The sequence below is a fragment of the Oncorhynchus nerka genome, linkage group LG26 (genome assembly GCF_034236695.1).
Source record: "Oncorhynchus nerka isolate Pitt River linkage group LG26, Oner_Uvic_2.0, whole genome shotgun sequence".
Classification (NCBI taxonomy): Eukaryota; Metazoa; Chordata; class Actinopteri; order Salmoniformes; family Salmonidae; genus Oncorhynchus; species Oncorhynchus nerka.
The window spans coordinates 34,530,786-34,553,550 of record NC_088421.1 but is presented as its reverse complement, the minus strand read 5'-3'; the positions used below and the strand labels follow the sequence as shown (position 1 = coordinate 34,553,550).

The following is a 22,765-nucleotide window of genomic DNA, read 5'->3' as shown; positions in this document are numbered from 1 at the left end:
TGAAGCACCATAAATCTGCAATGCACCTAAATGCAACAACTCAAGCTGATTGAGAACCAATTGATGTGTAAGTAGTTAAAGAAGTGGGATAGGTGATTAGTCAGGTTTGTCATATACACATGGTTTAGTACAATGAAATGCCGGCTTAACCCTTTATTTCAACAGTGGCGGCTGATGTCCTACAGTACCCATAATGGTTTTAGCTTTGTAAATGTAACCTATATTTAACTAGGCAAGACAGTTAAGAACAAATTATTATTTACAATGACGGCCGACCCCCGGCCAAACCCGGATGACCCTGGGCCAATTGTCCACAAGAGGGACTCCCAATCATGGCCGGATGTGACGCAGCCTGGATTCGAACCAGGGACTGCAGTGACGCCTCTTGCGTGGAGATGCAGTGCCTTAGACTGCTGCACCACTCGGGAACCCTAAAGATATTACTAAAGTGAACATAATGGTTTCCTGTCTCCTTTCCAATACATGGTTGTTAGACCACAGCAGGGGTCTTTTTCTCTGTGTTTTGTGCCACCTGGTTTTGAGGTTACTGTATCTTTGTGTTTCTCAGTGTATTGTTCCACCTGGTTTTGAGGTTACTGTATCTTTGTGTTTCTCAGTGTATTGTTCTAGCTGGTTTTGAGGTTACTGTATCTTTGTGTTTCTCAGTGTATTGTTCTAGCTGGTTTTGAGGTTACTGTATCTTTGTTTCTCAGTGTATTGTTCCACCTGGTTTTGAGGTTACTGTATCTTTGTGTTTCTCAGTGTATTGTTCTAGCTGGTTTTGAGGTTACTGTATCTTTGTTTCTCAGTGTATTGTTCCACCTGGTTTTGAGGTTACTGTATCTTTGTGTTTCTCAGTGTATTGTTCTAGCTGGTTTTGAGGTTACTGTATCTTTGTATTTCTCAGTGTATTGTTCTAGCTGGTTTTGAGGTTACTGTATCTTTGTGTTTCTCAGTGTATTGTTCTAGCTGGTTTTGAGGTTACTGTATCTTTGTGTTTCTCAGTGCTCTGCCAAAAACCTGAAGAACATCTCAGAGTTGTTCTACTATGCCCAGAAGGCAGTGCTCCACCCTACAGGACCCCTGTACTGCCCAGAGGAGAAGGAGGTGAGGAGGGCAGAGGGAAAACTCCAGGTCCCTAGCTACCCTAACTATGTAGTTACTTTTCCTGGTCAGGTTACGCAATCAAAACGTTTCCTAGCGCTACCATGGGTACACAGGCAACATCTACTTTTTAGCTCCAAAAATATAATATTTTACATATTTCAAATGTATACTTTGTGTTTATTCAGATGAAGCCATCTTGCATCAAGTCTCTAACTCGCATCTTCAAAGTGTCGGATCTGGACAACGATGGCATCCTCAACGACAAAGAACTCAACTTCTTCCAGGTAGGAGCCTCACTGTGGGAAAATAAACCTTGTGGGAAAACCTTTCTTGGCTGTAGCTGCAGGCTTGTGTGCTTTATCTGGCTGAAGTGAAATAACCTGATTTACTTCCTTTTCCAATGGCAGTTTATTTGAACTTGAGTGGAAGAGAGGGGGAAGGATAGGTTATTAGTGGGTTCACCGGTAGCCTGCAGACAGGTGGTTGATTTAGAAACCCTTTCAGAGCATCTTTTGTCCTCTAGTAAATGGGGCAAAGCTGTATACATATCTGCTTGTGACTTCATATATCCCAAACCACGTTACATTAGTAGCTGTGTCACATTTGTTGGAATAGACTGGTTCTTTCCCATTTTGGTTTCACCGGACGTATGTTCAGTTGTGTTTAGGTGATGTGTGTTGAGTGATTTATTGTTGAAGCACTTGGATGCAGCATTGTGCTGTCTGTAGACTTTCATTCTTCACTCTAGTTCTGTGTGGATATAGTAGTTCTGTGTGGATATAGTAGTTCTGTGTGGATATAGTAGTTCTATGTGGATATAGTAGTTCTGTGTGGATATAGTAGTTCTGTGTGGATATAGTAGTTCTGTGTGGATATAGTAGTTCTGTGTGGGTATAGTAGTTGTGTGTGGGTATAGTAGTTGTGTGTGGGTATAGTAGTTGTGTGTGGGTATAGTAGTTGTGTGTGGGTATTGTAGTTCTGTGTGGGTATAGTAGTTCTGTGTGGGTATAGTAGTTCTGTGTGGGTATAGTAGTTCTGTGTGGGTATAGTAGTTCTGTGTGGGTATAGTAGTTCTGTGTGGGTATAGTAGTTCTGTGTGGGTATTGTAGTTCTGTGTGGGTATTGTAGTTCTGTGTGGGTATTGTAGTTCTGTGTGGGTATTGTAGTTCTGTGTGGGTATTGTAGTTCTGTGTGGGTATTGTAGTTCTGTGTGGGTATTGTAGTTATGTGTGGGTATTGTAGTTCTGTGTGGGTATAGTAGATGCACTATTGTAAAGTGGCTGTTCCACTGGATGTCATAAGGTGAATGCACCAATTTGTAAGTCGCTCTGGATAAGAGCGTCTGCTAAATGACTTAAATGTAAATGTAAATGTATGTAATGTAGTAGTTCTGTGTGGGTATTGTAGTTCTGTGTGGGTGACACATGTGTTGTGTGTCTGGTAGAGGACGTGTTTCAACATGCCCCTGGCGCCTCAGGCCTTAGAGGATGTCAAGAACGTGGTGAGGAAGAACATGACGGACGGAGTTGAGGACAACGGACTCACGCTCAAAGGTGAGACTGACCACATTGTAGGCCTTCATTCAGTTTCTCTATAATCTCTCTCATTCAATCTCTATATTGTCTCTCCATCTCTCATTCAATCTCTATATTGTCTCTCCACCTCTCTCATTCAATCTCTCTATTGTCTCTCCATTTCTCTCATTCAATCTCTCTATTGTCTCCATCTCTCTCATTCAATCTCTCTATTGTCTCCATCTCTCTCATTCAATCTCTCTATTGTCTCTCCATCTCTCTCATTCAATCTCTCTATTGTCTTTCCATTTCTCTCATTCAATCTCTCTATTGTCTCTCCACCTCTCTCATTCAATCTCTCTATTGTCTCTCCACCTCTCTCATTCAATCTCTCTATTGTCTCTCCATCTCTCTCATTCAATCTCTATTGTCTCTCCATCTCTCATTCAATCTCTATATTGTCTCTCCATCTCTCATTCAATCTCTATATTGTCTCTCCATCTCTCTCATTCAATCTCTCTATTGTCTCTCCACCTCTCTCATTCAATCTCTCTATTGTCTCTCCACCTCTCTCATTCAATCTCTCTATTGTCTCTCCACCTCTCTCATTCAATCTCTCTATTGTCTCTCCACCTCTCTCATTCAATCTCTCTATTGTCTCTCCATCTCTCTCATTCAATCTCTCTATTGTCTCTCCATCTCTCTCATTCAATCTCTCTATTGTCTCTCCATCTCTCTCATTCAATCTCTCTTGTCTCTCCATCTCTCTCATTCAATCTCTCTATTGTCTCTCCATCTCTCTCATTCAATCTCTCTGTCTCTCCATCTCTCTGTCTCTCCATCTCTCTCATTCAATCTCTCTCTATTCTCCCTCCATCTCGCTCTATTCTCTGCCCACTCTCCCTTGTACTCTTCTGTAATCTTCACTAAAGGTCATGCATGAATAACATATTTAATAACCCTTTACCAGTGTACTGTGTCCATCTCTAACGTTGTGTCTGGGTGTATCTCTGACGTGTGTCCATTCTTCACCCTGATTGGCCACTAGGGTTCTTGTTTCTGCACACGCTTTTCATCCAGAGGGGGCGTCACGAGACCACCTGGACGGTGCTGCGGAGGTTTGGGTACGACGACGACTTGGAGCTTCACCAGGAATACCTGTTCCCCCTGTGAGTGGACACTTGAACCCCCCTGGACCAGGGTCATGTACATTAGGGCACATCGTAGTGAAACGCTTTACAGCGGAACACAAAAACCACCTGTTCTGGACAAGTGTAGATAATGATAACTTTCACTCTGTGTTTGAGCTGTTTCTTCCATCTGGCGCCTACAGAACACAACTCTGCCGTACGTATGGGCAACTCTTACCTCTGGGCAGAAAGAGGGAGATATACACCTGTTTATGTAAGGCTGGACGAGCATAACAATGACTCTCTGGCCCCAATTCAGTTTCAGTCAATAGCAGATAAAGGACATCTGCTCTGCAGGCTCTCACTTTCTTTACACTGTGTCAAAGATGTTAACGTTGATGAAACCTACTGAACCATCAAGCTGTCTGTGGGTGCATCTGACACTACTTGTTATGACTTGCAAGCAGCACTAGGTCTTTCCCAGGGTGAGCCTTTTGAACAATGCCAGTTTAGCCATAGCACTTTTAATGAGATTAATCCGGAATGTTCTCTTGTCCGTGCCAGGCTAAAAATACCTGCTGACTGCACCACCGAGCTCAACCACAACGCGTACCTCTTCCTCCAGAGTGTCTTCGACAAGCACGACAAAGTAAGTCTTGGATGACATAACTCCTACTGTTGTGTTCCCTTCTGCCTCACACAGACAAACATTCACAGGTTTTTACCAAAGTCCCAGTTGGAAGTTTCCCGGAATCAGGAGGGAATAAGCAGGGAGGGAATCCTCCAAGCGGCTTTTGGGAAAGTTACCGGAATATTGCAACCCTACACAAAGCTATCATATTTTTAGAACAGTGGTCCTAACCCGTGTGTGTGTGTGTGTGTGTGTGTGTGTGTGTGTCAGGACAGAGACTGTGCCTTGTCTCCAGAGGAAGTCAAGGACCTGTTCAAAGTGTTTCCCTACATGCCCTGGGGCCCCGACGTCAACAACACAGTGTGTACCAACGACCAGGGCTGGATCACCTACCAGGGTTACCTGTCACAGTGGACGTGAGTTAGGCCAGCATACCTGGACTACACTACCTGTTACCTCTGTCTAACTTGAATGATTTGGTAATGCAGTTATACAGCACTTTGCTGAAACTCAAACTTCTTCACTTTCGTATGCTACCGTAGATGTGTACCAAAGCCCCCCGCCGACAGACACACACTAACAGGCTTTCCATTGTCTGATTGGCCAGGTTAACGACGTACCTGGATGTGCAGCGCTGCTTGGAGTACCTGGGCTACCTTGGCTACTCAATCATCTGTGAGCAGGAGTCCCAGGCAGCAGCCATCACAGGTAATGTGAGCGTGCGTGACTAGGTTTATATGCTTGTCATGTATTGGTGTTAATTATTGTGGCCTCTCTGTTTGTGAATTTGAAACCTAATTAGTGGTGAGTTACTATAAATCTACAGTCACTGTAGTTGTGTGTTTGCACGCACATGCATCTGTATATCTGTATATATTGTTCCTCACCGTCTCCTCCCTCAGTGACCCGTAACAAGCGCATCGACCTGCAGAAGAAGCAGACGCAGCGCAGCGTGTTCCGCTGTAACATTCTGGGAGCCAGGGGGAGTGGCAAGACCAGCTTCCTGCAGGCCTTTCTGGGTCGCAACCTGCTGGTGAGTCCCTGGAGCTACCGGACAACTGGGGTGTATTCATTATGGCACACCCCAGCAAAATGTTTTGCAATGCAAAAATATATGTTTTTTTCTTATTGGACAAATTCAGGTAGTCCCTCCCTGTTTCATTCAGTTTTCTTCCTAATTTGGTACCTAATGTACATGATCCTGGCTTTTCCATGGAAGGCTCACTGCTACCTGCTAAGCACACATTTCTGTTTCATAGCTACTCTTAAGTAGCCAGGGTGACTTGGGCAGTCTGTTACTGTGTTACCAACTCCTTTAAGACATAGCAAACTATCTATTATTATTATTATTATTATTATTATTATTATACAAACTTAACTATTTAGCAGTGAGGAATAACATGTACTGTTGTATCAATGTGGAGTGGTGAATGTGTGTTTTTCTGCGTTACTTAACAGAAACAGCGGAAGATCAGAGAAGACCATAAATCGTTTTACTCCATCAACACCACGTATGTCTACGGCCAGGAGAAGTACTTACTGGTGAGGCTGTGCATCTCTCTCTCCGTATCCATGCTTTCTGCCCGGTAACAAGATTAAAACCCCGGGAGATGGATTATAATACAGTTGTATCATTTGTGTTTTATGTGTCCAGCTGTCTAGCAGTAAATCATAAGTGTTTTCCCCTCGTATGTTTTGGAAACTAATATGTTCAGTGCGACACAGTGAATATTAGAGAGGCCTTTCTGCTGAAACGCTGACATTGAACGGTCTCCACTATTTCCCCCTTCTCTCCTCTTCACCCCTCTCTCCTCTTCACCCCTTCTCCCCTCTTCAATGCCATACAAGACTCCTTCCGTGGCCTCCAACTGCTCTTAAACGCTAGTAAAACCAAATGCATGCTTTTCAACCGATCGCTGCCTGCACCCGCATGCCCGACTAGCATCACCACCCTGGATGGTTCCGACCTTGAATATGTGGACATCTATAAGTACCTAGGTGTCTGGCTAGACTGCAAACTCTCCTTCCAGACTCATATCAAACATCTCCAATCGAAAATCAAATCAAGAGTCGGCTTTCTATTCCGCAACAAAGCCTCCTTCACTCACGCCGCCAAGCTTACGCTAGTAAAACTGACTATCCTACCGATCCTCGACTTCGGCGATGTCATCTACAAAATGGCTTCCAACACTCTACTCAGCAAACTGGATGCAGTCTATCACAGTGCCATCCGTTTTGTCACTAAAGCACCTTATACCACCCACCACTGCGACTTGTATGCTCTAGTCGGCTGGCCCTCGCTACATATTCGTCGCCAGACCCACTGGCTCCAGGTCATCTACAAGTCCATGCTAGGTAAAGCTCCGCCTTATCTCAGTTCACTGGTCACGATGGCAATACCCATCCGTAGCACGCGCTCCAGCAGGTGTATCTCACTGATCATCCCTAAAGCCAACACCTCATTCGGCCGCCTTTCGTTCCAGTACTCTGCTGCCTGTGACTGGAACGAGACTTTTATCTCTCTCACCAACTTCAAACATCAGCTATCTGAGCAGCTAACCGATCGCTGCAGCTGTACATAGTCTATTGGTAAATAGCCCACCCATTTTCACCTACCTCATCCCCATACTGTTTTTATTTGTTTACTTTTCTGCTCTTTTGCACACCAATATCTCTACCTGTACATGACCATCTGATCATTTATCACTCCAGTGTTAATCTGCAAAATTGTAATTATTCGCCTACCTCCTCATGCCTTTTGCACACAATGTATATAGACTCCCCTTTTTTTTCTACTGTGTTATTGACTTGTTAATTGTTTACTCCATGTGTAACTCTGTGTTGTCTGTTCACACTGCTATGCTTTATCTTGGCCAGGTCGCAGTTGCAAATGAGAACTTGTTCTCAACTAGCCTACCTGGTTAAATAAAGGTGAAATAAAAAATTAAAATTAAATTCACCCCTCTCTCCTCTTCTCCCCTCTTCTCCTCTTCTCCCCCCTCCCCTCTTCACCCCTCTCTCCTCTTCTCCCCTCTCTCCTCTTCTCTCCTCTTCTCCTCTCTCTCCTCTTCACCCCTCTCTCCTCTTCACCCCTCTCTCCTCTTCTCCCCTCTCTCCTCTTCACCCCTCTCTCCTCTTCACCCCTCTCTCCTCTTCACCCCTCTCTCCTCTTCACCCCTCTCTCCTCTTCACCCCTCTCCTCTTCTCCCCTCTCTCCTCTTCTCCCCTCTTCACCCCTCTCTCCTCTTCACCCCTCTCTCCTCTTCACCCCTCTCTCCTCTTCACCCCTCTCCCCTCTTCACCCCTCTCTCCTCTTCTCCCCTCTCTCCTCTTCACCCCTCTCTCCTCTTCACCCCTCTCTCCTCTTCACCCCTCTCTCCTCTTCACCCCTCTCTCCTCTTCACCCCTCTCTCCTCTTCACCCCTCTCTCCTCTTCTCCCCTCTCTCCTCTTCTCCCCTCTTCACCCCTCTCTCCTCTTCACCCCTCTCTCCTCTTCTCTCCTCTTCACCCCTCTCTCCTCTTCTCCCCGCTTCTCTCCTCTTTTGTCTCCCTGTAGCTTCATGAGGTGATGCCAGACTTTGACTTCCTCTCAGAGGAGGACCTGGCGTGTGACGTGGTCTGTCTGGTGTATGACGTCAACAACCCGCGCTCCTTTGAGTACTGTGCCAAGGTCTACAAGGTGTGTACAGTACCTAACTGACAAACTGTATCAAATCCATCAGTCCTTAGTTTAGTCCTGGGCCTGTATTCACCACATGTCTATAGTAGGAGGACTGATCTTGGATCAGGTCCCCCCCTGTCCATGTAATCCTATTCGTTATGATCTAAAAGGCTAAACTGATCCTAGATCAGCACTCCGCTTGAGATGCTTTGTGAATGTGGGCCCTGATCCTTGATTCACTAACCTGGAATAGAGGGACTTTTCAGCTTTTCACCTTCTGAAACTGTTTGCCAAAATGTTATGATATCAACAATCCTTACCTCGTCTTGTTCTTATAACTAACCTCCGAACTTGAACCTTTTGACCTATGACAGCAATACTTCATGGACAGCAAGACGCCGTGCATGATGATCGCCTCCAAGTCAGACCTGCACGAGGCGCGCCAGCACTACAGCCTGACCCCGCTGGACTTCTGCCGCAAGAACAAGCTGCACCCGCCCCAACCCTGGACCTGCAACACGGTGGACGCCCCCAACAAGGACCTCTACACCAAACTCACCACCATGGCCATGTACCCGTGAGTATAGTCCCCTCAAAGACCTTTATACCAAACTCACCACCATGGCCATGTACCCGTGAGTATAGTCCCCTCAAAGACCATAGTGGTCCTAATTCCATCCTCTGACTTCACCGTCACCCCGTCTTTTCCTCCAGCCAGCCCTCTGTGACCTCGTTACGTCCTGTATGACGTCTCCAGACACCCCTGGCTTTCTATTGATCCCCTGTGTATGAGCAGGGTTGAGCCCAGCCCCCCATTGTCCTCCATGTCTCCCTTCCTCTCTAGTCCTACATTAAGCTGCTTCTTCCTGAGAGGGTGAGATATTTTAGGTGCTGTTTTATTTCAGTTCCTTAGCGTTGGCAACTGTCAATGTGTTGTGGTACTGTAAGGTGATGACTAGGCCATTTTAAGTCCCAAAACGAAGGTAATCCACTGAAAATCCTTTGGCCTTGAAGGAAGTCTCCCCAGTCAGCTGTACTGAATGGGTGTTATTGACTTGTTGACAGTCTTAGCCATTCATTCTCTATGAGAGGTAGAGTTAGTCTTGTACTTTATTTAAGAGATTAGCCATTGGATTAGATTAATGTCCATTTAATTGAGCCTTAAATCTCCGCTTTACAGGGAAGAACTCCCGTTATCTAATGTTAAAAGCATCGTCTTTCCCAAGGCATAGAGGCCCATAGCTAAGAATCCAGACCCTCGCTCTTCAAATGACTGGACTCTAGGATGGAAATCTTTTGACAGAAATAATCAGCAGCTTCTGCTCTATACACTACAGTGCTTCACCTGTTCCAGACATCTCTCTTGATAGTGAACAGAGTTCTTTATGTAGTTAGGGTACTACTATTATTCTGCGTTCGTTGGGTATTTGGTACGAACTGTTTCAGTACCGGCTGCAGATCGATTGTAGGTCAGAGTGACTCATGCTATATAACCCAGGCCAACAGGTAAGATTATGATGGTGTAGTTCCATGTATTTTTAATGGTCAATCTGGAGATTCTGAGACGGGTTAGCTGTTTTTATTGAATTACCCTGAACTTTCTCATCACTTTGCCACTATTTCCTTCATTCTCTGTGGCTTTCCCCCTCTTCTACCTAAGGATGATTGTGGTATTACCACTAATGAAAGGTGTATGTTATTACAGAGGACATGTCTCCTTCTGTATGTTATTACAGAGGACATGTCTCCTTCTGTATGTTATTAGAGGACATGTCTCCTTCTGTATGTTATTACAGAGGACATGTCTCCTTCTGTATGTTATTACAGAGGACATGTCTCCTTCTGTATGTTATTACAGAGGACATGTCTCCTTCTGTATGTTATTACAGAGGACATGTCTCCTTCTGTATGTTATTACAGAGGACATGTCTCCTTCTGTATGTTATTACAGAGGACATGTCTCCTTCTGTATGTTATTACAGAGGACATGTCTCCTTCTGTATGTTATTACAGAGGACATGTCTCCTTCTGTATGTTATTACAGAGGACATGTCTCCTTCTGTATGTTATTACAGAGGACATGTCTCCTTCTGTATGTTATTACAGAGGACATGTCTCCTTCTGTATGTTATTACAGAGGACATGTCTCCTTCTTCTGTATGTTATTACAGAGGACATGTCTCCTTCTGTATGTTATTACAGAGGACATGTCTCCTTCTGTATGTTATTACAGAGGACATGTCTCCTTCTGTATGTTATTACAGAGGACATGTCTCCTTCTGTATGTTATTACAGAGGACATGTCTCCTTCTGTATGTTATTACAGAGGACATGTCTCCTTCTGTATGTTATTACAGAGGACATGTCTCCTTCTGTATGTTATTACAGAGGACATGTCTCCTTCTGTATGTTATTACAGAGGACATGTCTCCTTCTGTATGTTATTACAGAGGACATGTCTCCTTCTGTATGTTATTACAGAGGACATGTCTCCTTCTGTATGTTATTACAGAGGACATGTCTCCTTCTGTATGTTATTACAGAGGACATGTCTCCGTCTGTATGTTATTACAGAGGACATGTCTCCTTCTGTATGTTATTACAGAGGACATGTCTCCTTCTGTATGTTATTACAGAGGACATGTCTCCTTCTGTATGTTATTACAGAGGACATGTCTCCTTATGTATGTATGTATGTATGTATGTGAAGAATGTTCCTCAAGATATGTAACTTTCATAATGCTCAGTACTTAGTTCTTACCACTTTCTCTTTATTACAGTACTTAGTAAAGTAATAACCAATCTTCTTTGCCTTTGTTACTGATGCAGTTATTATTTCATAACTCAGCCACCCAAAGTCCAAGCCACCCCCCCCCCAATCTGGTGCTAGAACAGGATCTGTCTTTCAGGGTTCTGCCATCCCACGGTGATGTTTCCATGGAAACATGTACAAATGTGGATCTGACTTAATCTTTGTGTGTTTGTTTGTATGTGCGTGCGTGTGTTGTGATTGTGTCTCCTCAGCCACGCCAAGCTCCGCTGCATGTGTACCTGCAACAGGTGTACCTTCTGCATCTGTCAGAACATCCTCCGGTCCCAGCTACTGACAAATATAAAGGCCAAATTCTACAGTGTTGTTCTGAACAGGTCCATACTGTAAATACTGTAGTGTTTAACAGCCCGTCCCCTCTCTCTCTCTCTCTCTCTCCCCCTCCGACTCCCCCATGTTGCGGGAGACCCTAGCTTTCTAACCTGGGTGAAGGTTTTTCTCCTCTTCTCCCTCAATGCTTCCTCATAGTCAGGTTTACACTGCATATCCACAATGGAAAACTGGAAAAAATGAAATTCTGAGATCTTATTTCGATCTCCAGGCCTGATTTGCACATCTCCATTGAATTTCATATGATTGTATGGGTGGGTTTATAAGACTGTATTCCAAGTACTCATATCGGCTATAGAGTTGACAAGGAGGTTTCAAGACTCCATTTATTTGCTCTCCTTATTTGCTTTTAACTCAATCAAGTGGATTGTCCAAGCTGCTTCTGTCCCCATCTCTCTGTCCCCATCTCTCTTACAACAAGAGAGCTCAGTAACAAGAGAGCTCAGTCCAATGCAGCCAGTGTTGCCCCTCGATTTGTTTATTTTTATAATTGGTGTCAAAGGTTGTGGAAGGGGGTGCACTGAGTTTAGTTTTTATAGGACGACTGTGAGAAGGTTCTGGTGACTTTTTAAAAGGACGTTCTACTCCAAAATGAATGATGCCGACTCCTCTATCTATGATCCCCCACAGAAATGAGCCCAATAACATATATATTTTATGGCTGACTCTTTTACCATAGCCTATACATGGCCCTCTACCAATGTTCACTATAAACTGCACGCGCGTGTGGCTGCACACCTCCTACAGCACTGCCGTGTAGAAGAAATGCCTTGCTACGCAGAGACCAAGAGATTGAACTTCAATAAGTTCACCCAATTAGTTTGCACTATATAGATTAAAGTTTGTTCTGTGATCTAATCAACATTATATCAGCCCATTTTCATTGCAACAAACGAAAACAAATCTAACTTTGCAAGATTGAGTCTGTGATTTTTGTTGTAGGCAGAGCCAGAGCACAAACGGAGTAAAGCACTATTGGTCAAGTAGCCCACAAGCGTCTTTCAGTCACCCGCGAGTGAATGCGCTTTTCAGATCAGAGCCGCCTGTGTGCACATTAGTTGATATTCTTAGCTAGTTAGCGAGTTATTATCCCAGTTATAGATTTTGCCAATGCTAATTCTGTGTTCTTATACTCAAACACCGCGCCGCGTCAACAGTTTAGCAGTGGTGGTGCGTCACGGCAACAGTTTAGCAGTGGTGGTGCGTCACGGCAACAGTTTAGCTGTGGTGGTGCGCCGCGTCAACAGTTTAGCAGTGGTGGTGCGCCGCGGCAACAGTTTAGCAGTGGTGGTGCGTCGCGGCAACAGTTTAGCAGTGGTGGTGCGCCGCGGCAACAGTTTAGCAGTGGTGGTGCGCCGCGTCAACAGTTTAGCAGTGGTGGTGCGCCGCGTCAACAGTTTAGCAGTGGTGGTGCGTCGCGGCAACAGTTTAGCAGTGGTGGTGCGCCGCGGCAACAGTTTAGCAGTGGTGGTGCGCCGCGGCCAACAGTTTAGCAGTGGTGGTGCGTCGCGGCAACAGTTTAGCAGTGGTGGTGCGCCGCGTCAACAGTTTAGCAGTGGTGGTGCGCCGCGGCCAACAGTTTAGCAGTGGTGGTGAGCCGCGGCAACGGTTTAGTGGTGGTGCGTCGCGGCAACAGTTTAGTGGTGGTGCGCCGCGGCAACAGTTTAGCAGTGGTGGTGCGCCGCGTCAACAGTTTAGCAGTGGTGGTGCGCCGCGGCAACAGTTTAGCAGTGGTGGTGCGCCGCGGCAACAGTCTAGCAGTGGTGGTGCGCCGCGTCAACAGTTTAGCAGTGGTGGTGCGTCGCGTCAACAGTTTAGCAGTGGTGGTGCGTCGCGGCAACAGTTTAGCAGTGGTGGTGCGCCGCGTCAACAGTTTAGCTGTGGTGGTGCGCCGCGTCAACAGTTTAGCAGTGGTGGTGCGCCGCGGCAACAGTTTAGCAGTGGTGGTGCGCCGCGGCAACAGTTTAGCAGTGGTGGTGCGTCGCGGCAACAGTTTAGCAGTGGTGGTGCGTCGCGGCAACAGTTTAGCAGTGGTGGTGCGCCGCGGCAACAGTTTAGCAGTGGTGGTGCGCCGCGGCAACAGTTTAGCAGTGGTGGTGCGCCGCGTCAACAGTTTAGCAGTGGTGGTGCGTCGCGGCAACAGTTTAGCAGTGGTGGTGCGCCGCGTCAACAGTTTAGCAGTGGTGGTGCGCCGCGGCCAACAGTTTAGCAGTGGTGGTGCGTCGCTTCAACAGTTTAGCAGTGGTGGTGCGCCGCGTCAACAGTTTAGCAGTGGTGGTGCGCCGCGGCAACAGTTTAGCAGTGGTGGTGCGTCGCGGCAACAGTTTAGCAGTGGTGGTGCGCCGCGGCAACAGTTTAGCTGTGGTGGTGCTCCGCGTCAACAGTTTAGCAGTGGTGGTGCTCCGCGTCAACAGTTTAGCAGTGGTGGTGCGCCGCGGCAACAGTTTAGCAGTGGTGGTGCGCCACTGCTAAATAAATACTGGGGAAATACTGTAGGCTAAGGTAGTGATCCAAAAATAAAGGAACTCAGTCCGGCTTTTAACTTACTCTTCAAAGTTGTAACAGTAGAATGCACAAGGTACATTTTCAATATTGGGTAGTGCATCATCAGTTCCTCTTGTCATGTTAGTCATAACTTAGAGCTATTTATAACTTGTCAGAAATATCCAGATCAAGTAGCCCATGTCAGATGTGTTTTTATTGACTTTTTTTGCCACTCAAATATCACAGAAATACACATTAGACATGGCAAAATGTATAGATTTGCAAGAAAATTTGCTTTAAAACTGCAAAATGTTCTTTGAACAATATGACAAATTTTTTAGAATTGCAGGAAATAAGCTTTAAACTTGCAAAATTCTCTCCACCAACAAGAGATGTGTGAACAGTTTGTGTCATGAACCGTGCTTGTGCCCTTAGAAATAGACATGATGTTGGAAGGGGCCCCGAGTAAAAAGGTTTGGGAACCCCTGGGCGAAGGTATAGGTCTGCTATAAGGTAACATAATACTATAGGTCAGCTGTAAGGTAACATAATACTATAGGTCAGCTGTAAGGTAAATACTATAAGGTAACATAATACTATAGGTCAGCTGTAAACATAATATAAGGTCACTATAAGGTAACATAATACTATAGGTCAGCTGTAAGGTAACATAATACTATAGGTCAGCTGTAAGGTAACATAATACTATAGGTCAGCTGTAAGGTAACATAATACTATAGGTCAGCTGTAAGGTAACATAATACTATAGGTCAGCTGTAAGGTAACATAATACTATAGGTCAGCTGTAAGGTAACATAATACTATAGGTCAGCTGTAAGGTAACATAATACTATAGGTCAGCTGTAACATAATACTATAGGTAACATAATACTATAGGTCAGCTGTAAGGTAACATAATACTATAGGTCATAATACTAAGGTAACATAATACTATAGCTGTAAGGTAACATAATACTATAGGTCAGCTGTAAGGTAACATAATACTATAGGTCAGCTCATAATACTGTCAGCTGTAAGGTAACATAATACTATAGGTCAGCTGTAAGGTAACATAATACTATAGGTCAGCTGTAAGGTAACATAATACTATAGGTCAGCTGTAAGGTAACATAATACTATAGGTCAGCTGTAAGGTAACATAATACTATAGGTCAGCTGTAAGGTAACATAATACTATAGGTCAGCTGTAAGGTAACATAATACTATAGGTCAGCTGTAAGGTAACATAATACTATAGGTCAGCTGTAAACATAATACTATAGGTAACATAATACTATAGGTCAGCTGTAATACTATAGGTAACATAATACTATAGGTCAGCTGTAAACATAATACTATAGGTCAGCTGTAAGGTAACATAATACTATAGGTCAGCTGTAAGGTAACATAATACTATAGGTCAGCAGCTGTAAGGTAACATAATACTATAGGTCAGCTGTAAGGTAACATAATACTATAGGTCAGCTGTAAGGTAACATAATACTATAGGTCAGCTGTAAGGTAACATAATACTATAGGTCAGCTGTAAGGTAACATAATACTATAGGTCAGCTGTAAGGTAACATAATACTATAGGTCAGCTGTAAGGTAACATAATACTATAGGTCAGCTGTAAGGTAACATAATACTATAGGTCAGCTGTAAGGTAACATAATACTATAGGTCAGCTGTAAGGTAACATAATACTATAGGTCAGCTGTAAGGTAACATAATACTATAGGTCAGCTGTAAGGTAACATAATACTATAGGTCAGCTGTAAGGTAACATAATACTATAGGTCAGCTGTAAGGTAACATAATACTATAGGTCAGCTGTAAGGTAACATAATACTATAGGTCAGCTAATACTATAGGTCAGCTGTAAGGTAACATAATACTATAGGTCAGCTGTAAGGTAACATAATACTATAGGTCAGCTGTAAGGTAACATAATACTATAGGTCAGCTGTAAGGTAACATAATACTATAGGTCAGCTGTAAGGTAACATAATACTATAAGGTAACATAATACTATAGGTCAGCTGTAAGGTAACATAATACTATAGGTCAGCTGTAAGGTAACATAATACTATAGGTCAGCTGTAAGGTAACATAATACTATAGGTCAGCTGTAAGGTAACATAATACTATAGGTCAGCTGTAAGGTAACATAATACTATGAGGTCAGCTGTAAGGTAACATAATACTATAAGGTAACATAATACTATAGGTCAGCTGTAAGGTAACATAATACTATAGGTCAGCTGTAAGGTAACATAATACTATAGGTCAGCTGTAAGGTAACATAATACTATAGGTCAGCTGTAAGGTAACATAATACTATAGGTCAGCTGTAAGGTAACATAATACTATAGGTCAGCTGTAAGGTAACATAATACTATAGGTCAGCTGTAAGGTAACATAATACTATAGGTCATGTAAACATAATACTATAGGTCAGCTGTAAGGTAACATAATACTATAGGTCAGCTGTAAGGTAACATAATACTATAAGGTAACATAATACTATAGGTCAGCTGTAAGGTAACATAATACTATAGGTCAGCTGTAAGGTAACATAATACTATAGGTCAGCTGTAAGGTAACATAATACTATAGGTCAGCTGTAAGGTAACATAATACTATAGGTCAGCTGTAAGGTAACATAATACTATAGGTCAGCTGTAAAGGTAACATAATACTATAGGTCAGCTGTAAGGTAACATAATACTATAGGTCAGCTGTAAGGTAACATAATACTATAGGTCAGCTGTAAGGTAACATAATACTATAGGTCAGCTGTAAGGTAACATAATACTATAGGTCAGCTGTAAGGTAACATAATACTATAGGTCAGCTGTAAGGTAACATAATACTATAAGTCAGCTGTAAGGTAACATAATACTATGAGGTCAGCTGTAAGGTAACATAATACTATAGGTCAGCTGTAAGGTAACATAATACTATGAGGTGCTGTAATGTGATTGTGTGTCTTCCTCATCTCTGCTACAGCCTCACACAGCACTCCCAATCTGCTCCCACCACCGTGACACAGCGCTTTACCCAATTATCTGCCACACTGCACCATCATCTAACACCTGTGGTGCTAGCCAGGGAGGTAACCGTGTGTTGTGGTCAACCCCACCGTGTGGTTGTGTTGCTTTCCGTTTGAGCCAGTCTGACCTGAAGATGCATGTGTGCAGTCTGTTGGCGATGGGTTGTGGGTAGATTACCCTCCTGTAGCAACACGGTGCAGTCTATCATCATGGATTTTTAAGATATAAAAAATGTTGAAGTTACTTGGCAAGTCATTCATCTTTCGAGAGTTGAGCATACAAGTGGATGTTGAAGCCAACATGGCCATTTCGTTTCAGAATGGTGTTTCTATCATGTTAAGTGGATATGCAAACTGTAAATCTGTACTAAAGACTAATTTGCATAGTGAGTGAGGGAGAAACGTCACCTTGCAGATCTTTCTGTTTTGGTTACATTTCGCCCCACTGAAGCTGTTGGTGAAAATGAAAGCCTCATAGAAGTCAGCTTGGGTTGACTGGCTGGTTATTCTCCTCTTCACGAAAGTAGATGTTAATATTTGGTTCAAATGGCATTTTCTAAATGTCTATCTTTTTTAGTTTTCTTTGTCATTGAACTGTTTCCACCGCCAGAGATGTGAGGTTTGATTTCTATGATGATTTGGTTGGATTTGATTGGTTGTGGAGTGATTCTCACTTCTTAAGTTTACACTCACAAGATACAGTTAGTCTATATAAGGTCCTATGTTAGGCCCTAAATTCACTCTCAAACGTGGCACATACTGCAGCCCTAGTGTTATCACAACCTAATTCATCTACACAGTTTATTAGACAATCTTCTTTACAATCCTGCTTCTCTTGTGGTTGAAACTTTTATTTTTTTTCTAACAAAAACATTTTAATTTGTATGACACAAATGTTTTTCTTCCACAAAGTGATTTTACACTGTATGGATCACATGTAATTTCATTGTGTTTCCGTTGTCTTGTTTTCATCCTATAGGTGTTCATACACACGTTTTTGGCTGCCCCTCTTTCTGTTACTGTTGCATGTGTTTACTTCTTGTTAGTTGCATGCACCTGTCTGTCTGTCTCGACGCTGTCCGTCTGTCTCGACGCTGTCTGTCTCTGTCTCGACGCTGTCTGTCTCTGTCTCGACGCTGTCCGTCTGTCTCGACGCTGTCTGTCTGTCTCTGCAATTCCAGTACTCGGGGGCCTGACTGGTGTCACACTTTTCTCCATCCCTAGCAAACACAGCTGATTTCAACTAATTGCATTCTAAACTGAAGATCATGATTATGTGATTATTGGAGTTGGGTGTGTTAGCTGGGACTGGGGAAAAAGTGTGCCACCAATCAGACCCCGGGGACTGGAGTTGCCCAGGCCTGGTCTAGACGCTGTCTGTCTCATCTTCCAATAGGCTTGCCTTGGTCTTCAGCTCACCACTGCCCCCCTATGGACGGCTATGCATAGGCTCCACTCAAATCAGCAGTCTGTTTTGAGCATTGGGAAGTATGGGAACTAGCCTAGTGCTTGGGGTTTGAGTGCGTGTGGTTTATGATGTGCAGGGTTTGGATGGCTTGTGGTGGCTCACCATTGAAGGGTTGACATTTCATTGTGCTTGTATATGCTTGTACAATAGAGTGTGTGTTGTGTGAGAGAGTAGATTACTGTATGTATTGCTATGGTTTGGGAGGGTTACAATGGTTCCTAGTAAGTTTACAATGGCTTCTGGGGACCCAGGCATGCCTGTTATAACACTGTGTTACATGCTAACTCCTTTGTCAATGCCTGTTTAACCTTGGGAGAAGAGAATTAACGCACCAGAAATGGCATGCCACTAATACAGAAGTTATTGAAGGCGGTCACACCACATTGACTAGCTGAGATACTATAGTATTTAACACCTAATTGGTTTGAATCTTCGCTGTTTTTGGTTTACCTCAGATATGTATATATATATCTCATGTAATGACTCAAAGTAGCCTATTTGAATGTAAAGTATTTTCTAACCCTGTATCTTCATCAATCTTATGATTGAAGCCTGTCTTTTATTTGGCTGGCATTTTGCCAACTCAGCCACCGCATTGGACAAGATTTTTTAGCTGCAAGGTGTGGTGTGTGACCAGGTGTGGTGTGTGACCAGGTGTGGTGTGGTGTGGGGTGAGTTCTGCGGTGGTATCATGTCCCGTTGTGTGTGGGGTTGGCGTTGAACTGCCCTACTGTGTGCATGTGTGTGTGTGTGTGTACACAAGGTTACATGATGTTGGAGCCTATCTGTTGGCTGACGAGGAGTGCAGTCTGATCCAGCAGGTTCACGCCATCAGTAATGTAGAGGAGTCTATCTACATGGAGTCTTCTGTCCAGCCCTATGGGCCCCAGGCCAGGTAAAACACAGCATGGAGTATTCTGTCTAGTCCTATGGGCCCCAGGCCAGGTAAAACACAGCATGGAGTCTTCTGTCCAGCCCTATGGGCCCCAGACCAGGTAAAACACAGCATGGAGTCTTCTGTCTAGTCCTATGGGCCACAGGCCAGGTAAAACACAGCATGGAGTCTTCGGTCTAGTCCTATGGGCCCCAGGCCAGCTAAAACACAGCATGGAGTCTTCTGTCTAGTCCTATGGGCCACAGGCCAGGTAAAACACAGCATGGAGTCTTCGGTCTAGTCCTATGGGCCCCAGGCCAGCTAAAACACAGCATGGAGTCTTCTGTCTAGTCCTATGGGCCCCAGGCCAGGTAAAACACAGCATGGAGTCTTCTGTCTAGCCCAATGGGCCACAGGCCAGGTAAAACACAGCATGGAGTCTTCTGTCTAGTCCTATGGGCCCCAGGCCAGGTAAAACACAGCATGGAGTCTTCTGTCTAGTCCTATGGGCCCCAGGCCAGGTAAAACACAGCATTGAGAGTCTTCTGTCTAGTCCTATGGGCCCCAGGCCTGGTAAAACACAGCATCTGACAAACTGGGGGCTAAGGGACAGCTGTTTGTCACTGGCTGGGTAGATGCAGGTATGGTGGACGTTGATGTGGCAACGGCAAGCACTGTTGGGGGAGGAGATTGCTGTAGGCTCCGTTATTATATGAAGATGAGATTATAATGAAGGCTACAGACATAACGAGCTACATCTAAGTACTTTGGCCTCAACCTTTAATAAACAACAGCCTTTGATCTGTTTTCACCCAGTGTACCTGATGGAACTCACTGACTACCTTTTTAATGGCCATCTATCATTACTTTTGAAGGTACCGGTCGATGTCTTAGTCTTACAAACTGGTTTGTGTGTGGCTGCTTGCTGAATAAGCTTTGTTGTGCAGTATGCTGGTGGGAGGAAGGTATTTCTCTTCCTCTGAGGTACAGGTCATAGTTAAGCAGGATGGCAGTTGTCTATCTAATGGACTCTTCCTGCTAAACCTGCTTGAATGGGTTAGGGTTTCTGCTGCTGTGTCAGATATCACTGTGAAGATTAATGGGTTGTTGAGCTGTGTGTGTGTGTGTGTGAGAGAGAAAGAATATGTGTGTGAGAGAAAGAATTGTGTGTGTGTGAGAGGTAGAGAATGTGAGTGTGAACACGAGATTGTGTGTTTGGCAATTTATAAGTTAGAGCTTTCTGCTAACCTCTGCACTTCAGAAATTCCTCTCGCTTCTAGAGCCTCTCCTTCTCCCCCTCCCCTCTCCTTCTCCCTTCTCCCCTCTCATCCTTCTCCCCTCTCCTTCTCCCCCTCTCCTTCTCCCTTCTCCCCCTCCCCTCTCCTTCTCTCCCCTCTCCTTTCCCTCTCCTTCTCTCCCCCCCCCCTCTCCTTCTCCCTTCTCCCCCTCCCCTCTCCTTCTCCCCTCTCCTTTCCCTCTCCTTCTCCCCCTCCCCTCTCCTTTCCCTCCCCTCTCAGCCTCCTGTCTTCCCTCCAGAATGTTGTCTCAAAATGTTAGTACTGTATGTTATAGCCAGGGTTGTGCTCAGTGGACCTAGAAACTGAGGCACTATATTCAATCAGTACAGTCAAAATGCTTGTTAATTTCCACCTCGTGTACCTATTGAATGTGACCCGGACTTAGGGCTTTTCTCTTGTTTCTGTTTCCCTAGCAGAACCTCCTCCCCATCCCTCACTCTTTCTGTCCATAGCCAATACTTTCCTCGCCTTTTAGGTTTCACCCAATAAATAGGAGTTATTGTCAGATTGTCCAAACAAATCTAATGTTCCAGTAACAGCCACTCACATGTTAGTGTATGCGGTACTGCTCGCAACACAGACTTAGCCTGGTTAAACTAGCCTGAACGCTGAACTCCCCATTCTAGGGAAGTGAAACAATGGTGAGCGCAGCGTTCAGTCTGGTTTAACCAGGCTATCACAGACTAGCTCATTTTCAGAAGACAGTTTAACTAGGCTGTCTTCTGAAAATGAGCTAGTCTGTGATAGCCTGGTTAAACAGGATATACTAACTCATTTTCAGAAGACAGTATATCATGTAAAGAGGTTGTATTGGTACTACAACATTGGTACTATCGAACAGTTGGACTGTACCTCTGTTTTTGTAGACATTTGTTTAGGAAGCTCAGAGAACATAACTTTGGTTTGTCATTTGTCAACATGTCCTCATGTGATTTGGAAACGAGGCTGTATTGTTGTATTCATTTCTTTATCCCCCCACTCCCTCTCTTTCTCCCCCCTCTTCTCAGGCACATGGCTCAGGCAGACCTGAAGAGCTCTACGTTTTGGCTAAGGGCAAGCGTGGGGGCAACCGTGTTTGCAGTCCTGGGCTTCGCTATGTACAGAGCTATCCTCAAACAACGATGATCAAGACAGACACAGGATGCATGAGATGACCCTTGACCCGCCCCCCCACCGCCTAGTCTCTGCCCTTTGACCCCTCATCATCCCCTCCCTGAAAGAAAACATGACCTCCAACATCCCACAATCCTCTGCTCCCCTTCCCTAAAAAAGAGACAACTACTGAATGAAACGGAACTTCCAGCCCATCTGAACCAGGCCTGATCCCACATCCACCCGACCAGAGAAGGAACAAACCGGAGAAACCATAGATTGATTTTATATATTTGAAACAGAGAAAAAAACTTGTCATCTTTTGCAAACAGTTTTTTGTTTTCCTTTGGGGGAAAAATGTCACCACAAACTCACATTGTTTTTTGAATACCATCTAATCAATCTACTGCAGGCATTCTGGTATCGTGTGATCTGGTCGAGTCTTGGGTTTTTTTCTTCTCCAGGTCAGACAGTAGTAGTTTCTGGTTGTTTTTAAATCTGTGTAGAACCCGGCCTTTTTTCTCAGGTCAGTATTATAGCTAGCTGGTTTGACCCCCAGAGCCCAGGAGAAAGCAAAGAAGGCAGCCGCATACAACTCACTACAAAAGGGACTGAAAATATTTGTTTATAGATGTGTGTGTGTGTATATATAAATATATATATTTGCTCGGGTACTTAGAGAAATACCCAACCAGATTACGGCGTGAACAAAGCTTGCCAGGATCAAAGCATTCAGTTCTGTAACACCTCAACAGTGAGCCTACAGGAAGAGCTGCAAAGTCAAAGCCATTTTTAACGTTGAAAAGGTCATGGGTTTCGTGCACGCGTTTCAATTGCTATTAATTTATTAACCTGTTTTCTTTGGTTTATCAGTTTGGAATGGTTTGTTCAGCATTGCATGAAACAGACGCACTTCAAGAGGATAATGCATTCATTTCCCATGTGTTTTTGTATATCTAGTATTATCAAAGCCATTATTAATAATGACATCCATCATTCACTAACTCTGAAAGACAAAAGACTACAACATTATCATGACTGCTTCTTCCTCGACTTGTTTTATTTTCCTGTTTTTAAAATAGCTTTTTTCCTTTCATATTATGATTCTATTTGTCTGTTCCACTGTTATGCCTCCAGATTCCACTATGTTATTAACAGCCATGCAGTGCACCTCTGACTCCTCCTTGGACCATGGACGGAACTGGTTATTCTCATTGACTTTTCCAACATTTACAATAAAGAACTGTGTGATCTGATACAGGTGTCTGCAATATGATTTGATCCATTCAT

General features: G+C 44.1%; 1 protein-coding gene across 7 annotated transcripts in view; it reads left to right on the top strand.

Moving 5' to 3' along the window:
- The window catches only part of rhot1a (ras homolog family member T1a), a 29,839-nt gene extending 7,108 nt beyond the window's left edge, over positions 1 to 22,731 (top strand). The window contains exons 7-20 of one of the 7 annotated variants that reach the window (XM_065010527.1): positions 1,006 to 1,107; positions 1,293 to 1,391; positions 2,552 to 2,660; positions 3,670 to 3,790; positions 4,316 to 4,400; positions 4,653 to 4,798; positions 4,990 to 5,090; positions 5,285 to 5,415; positions 5,841 to 5,924; positions 7,940 to 8,062; positions 8,419 to 8,621; positions 11,069 to 11,191; positions 18,975 to 19,106; positions 21,391 to 22,731. In XM_065010527.1, coding sequence (XP_064866599.1) covers positions 1,006 to 1,107; positions 1,293 to 1,391; positions 2,552 to 2,660; positions 3,670 to 3,790; positions 4,316 to 4,400; positions 4,653 to 4,798; positions 4,990 to 5,090; positions 5,285 to 5,415; positions 5,841 to 5,924; positions 7,940 to 8,062; positions 8,419 to 8,621; positions 11,069 to 11,191; positions 18,975 to 19,106; positions 21,391 to 21,508 — 1,677 coding nt within the window. In that variant the 3' untranslated portion in view covers positions 21,509 to 22,731. Of the gene's footprint in view, positions 1 to 1,005; positions 1,108 to 1,292; positions 1,392 to 2,551; positions 2,661 to 3,669; positions 3,791 to 4,315; positions 4,401 to 4,652; positions 4,799 to 4,989; positions 5,091 to 5,284; positions 5,416 to 5,840; positions 5,925 to 7,939; positions 8,063 to 8,418; positions 8,680 to 11,068; positions 11,192 to 17,722; positions 19,107 to 21,390 lie in introns of those variants that run through there. The other 6 variants (XM_065010528.1, XM_065010529.1, XM_065010530.1 and 3 more) reach the window with 6 other exon arrangements.
- The last annotated feature ends 34 nt before the right edge of the window (positions 22,732 to 22,765 follow it).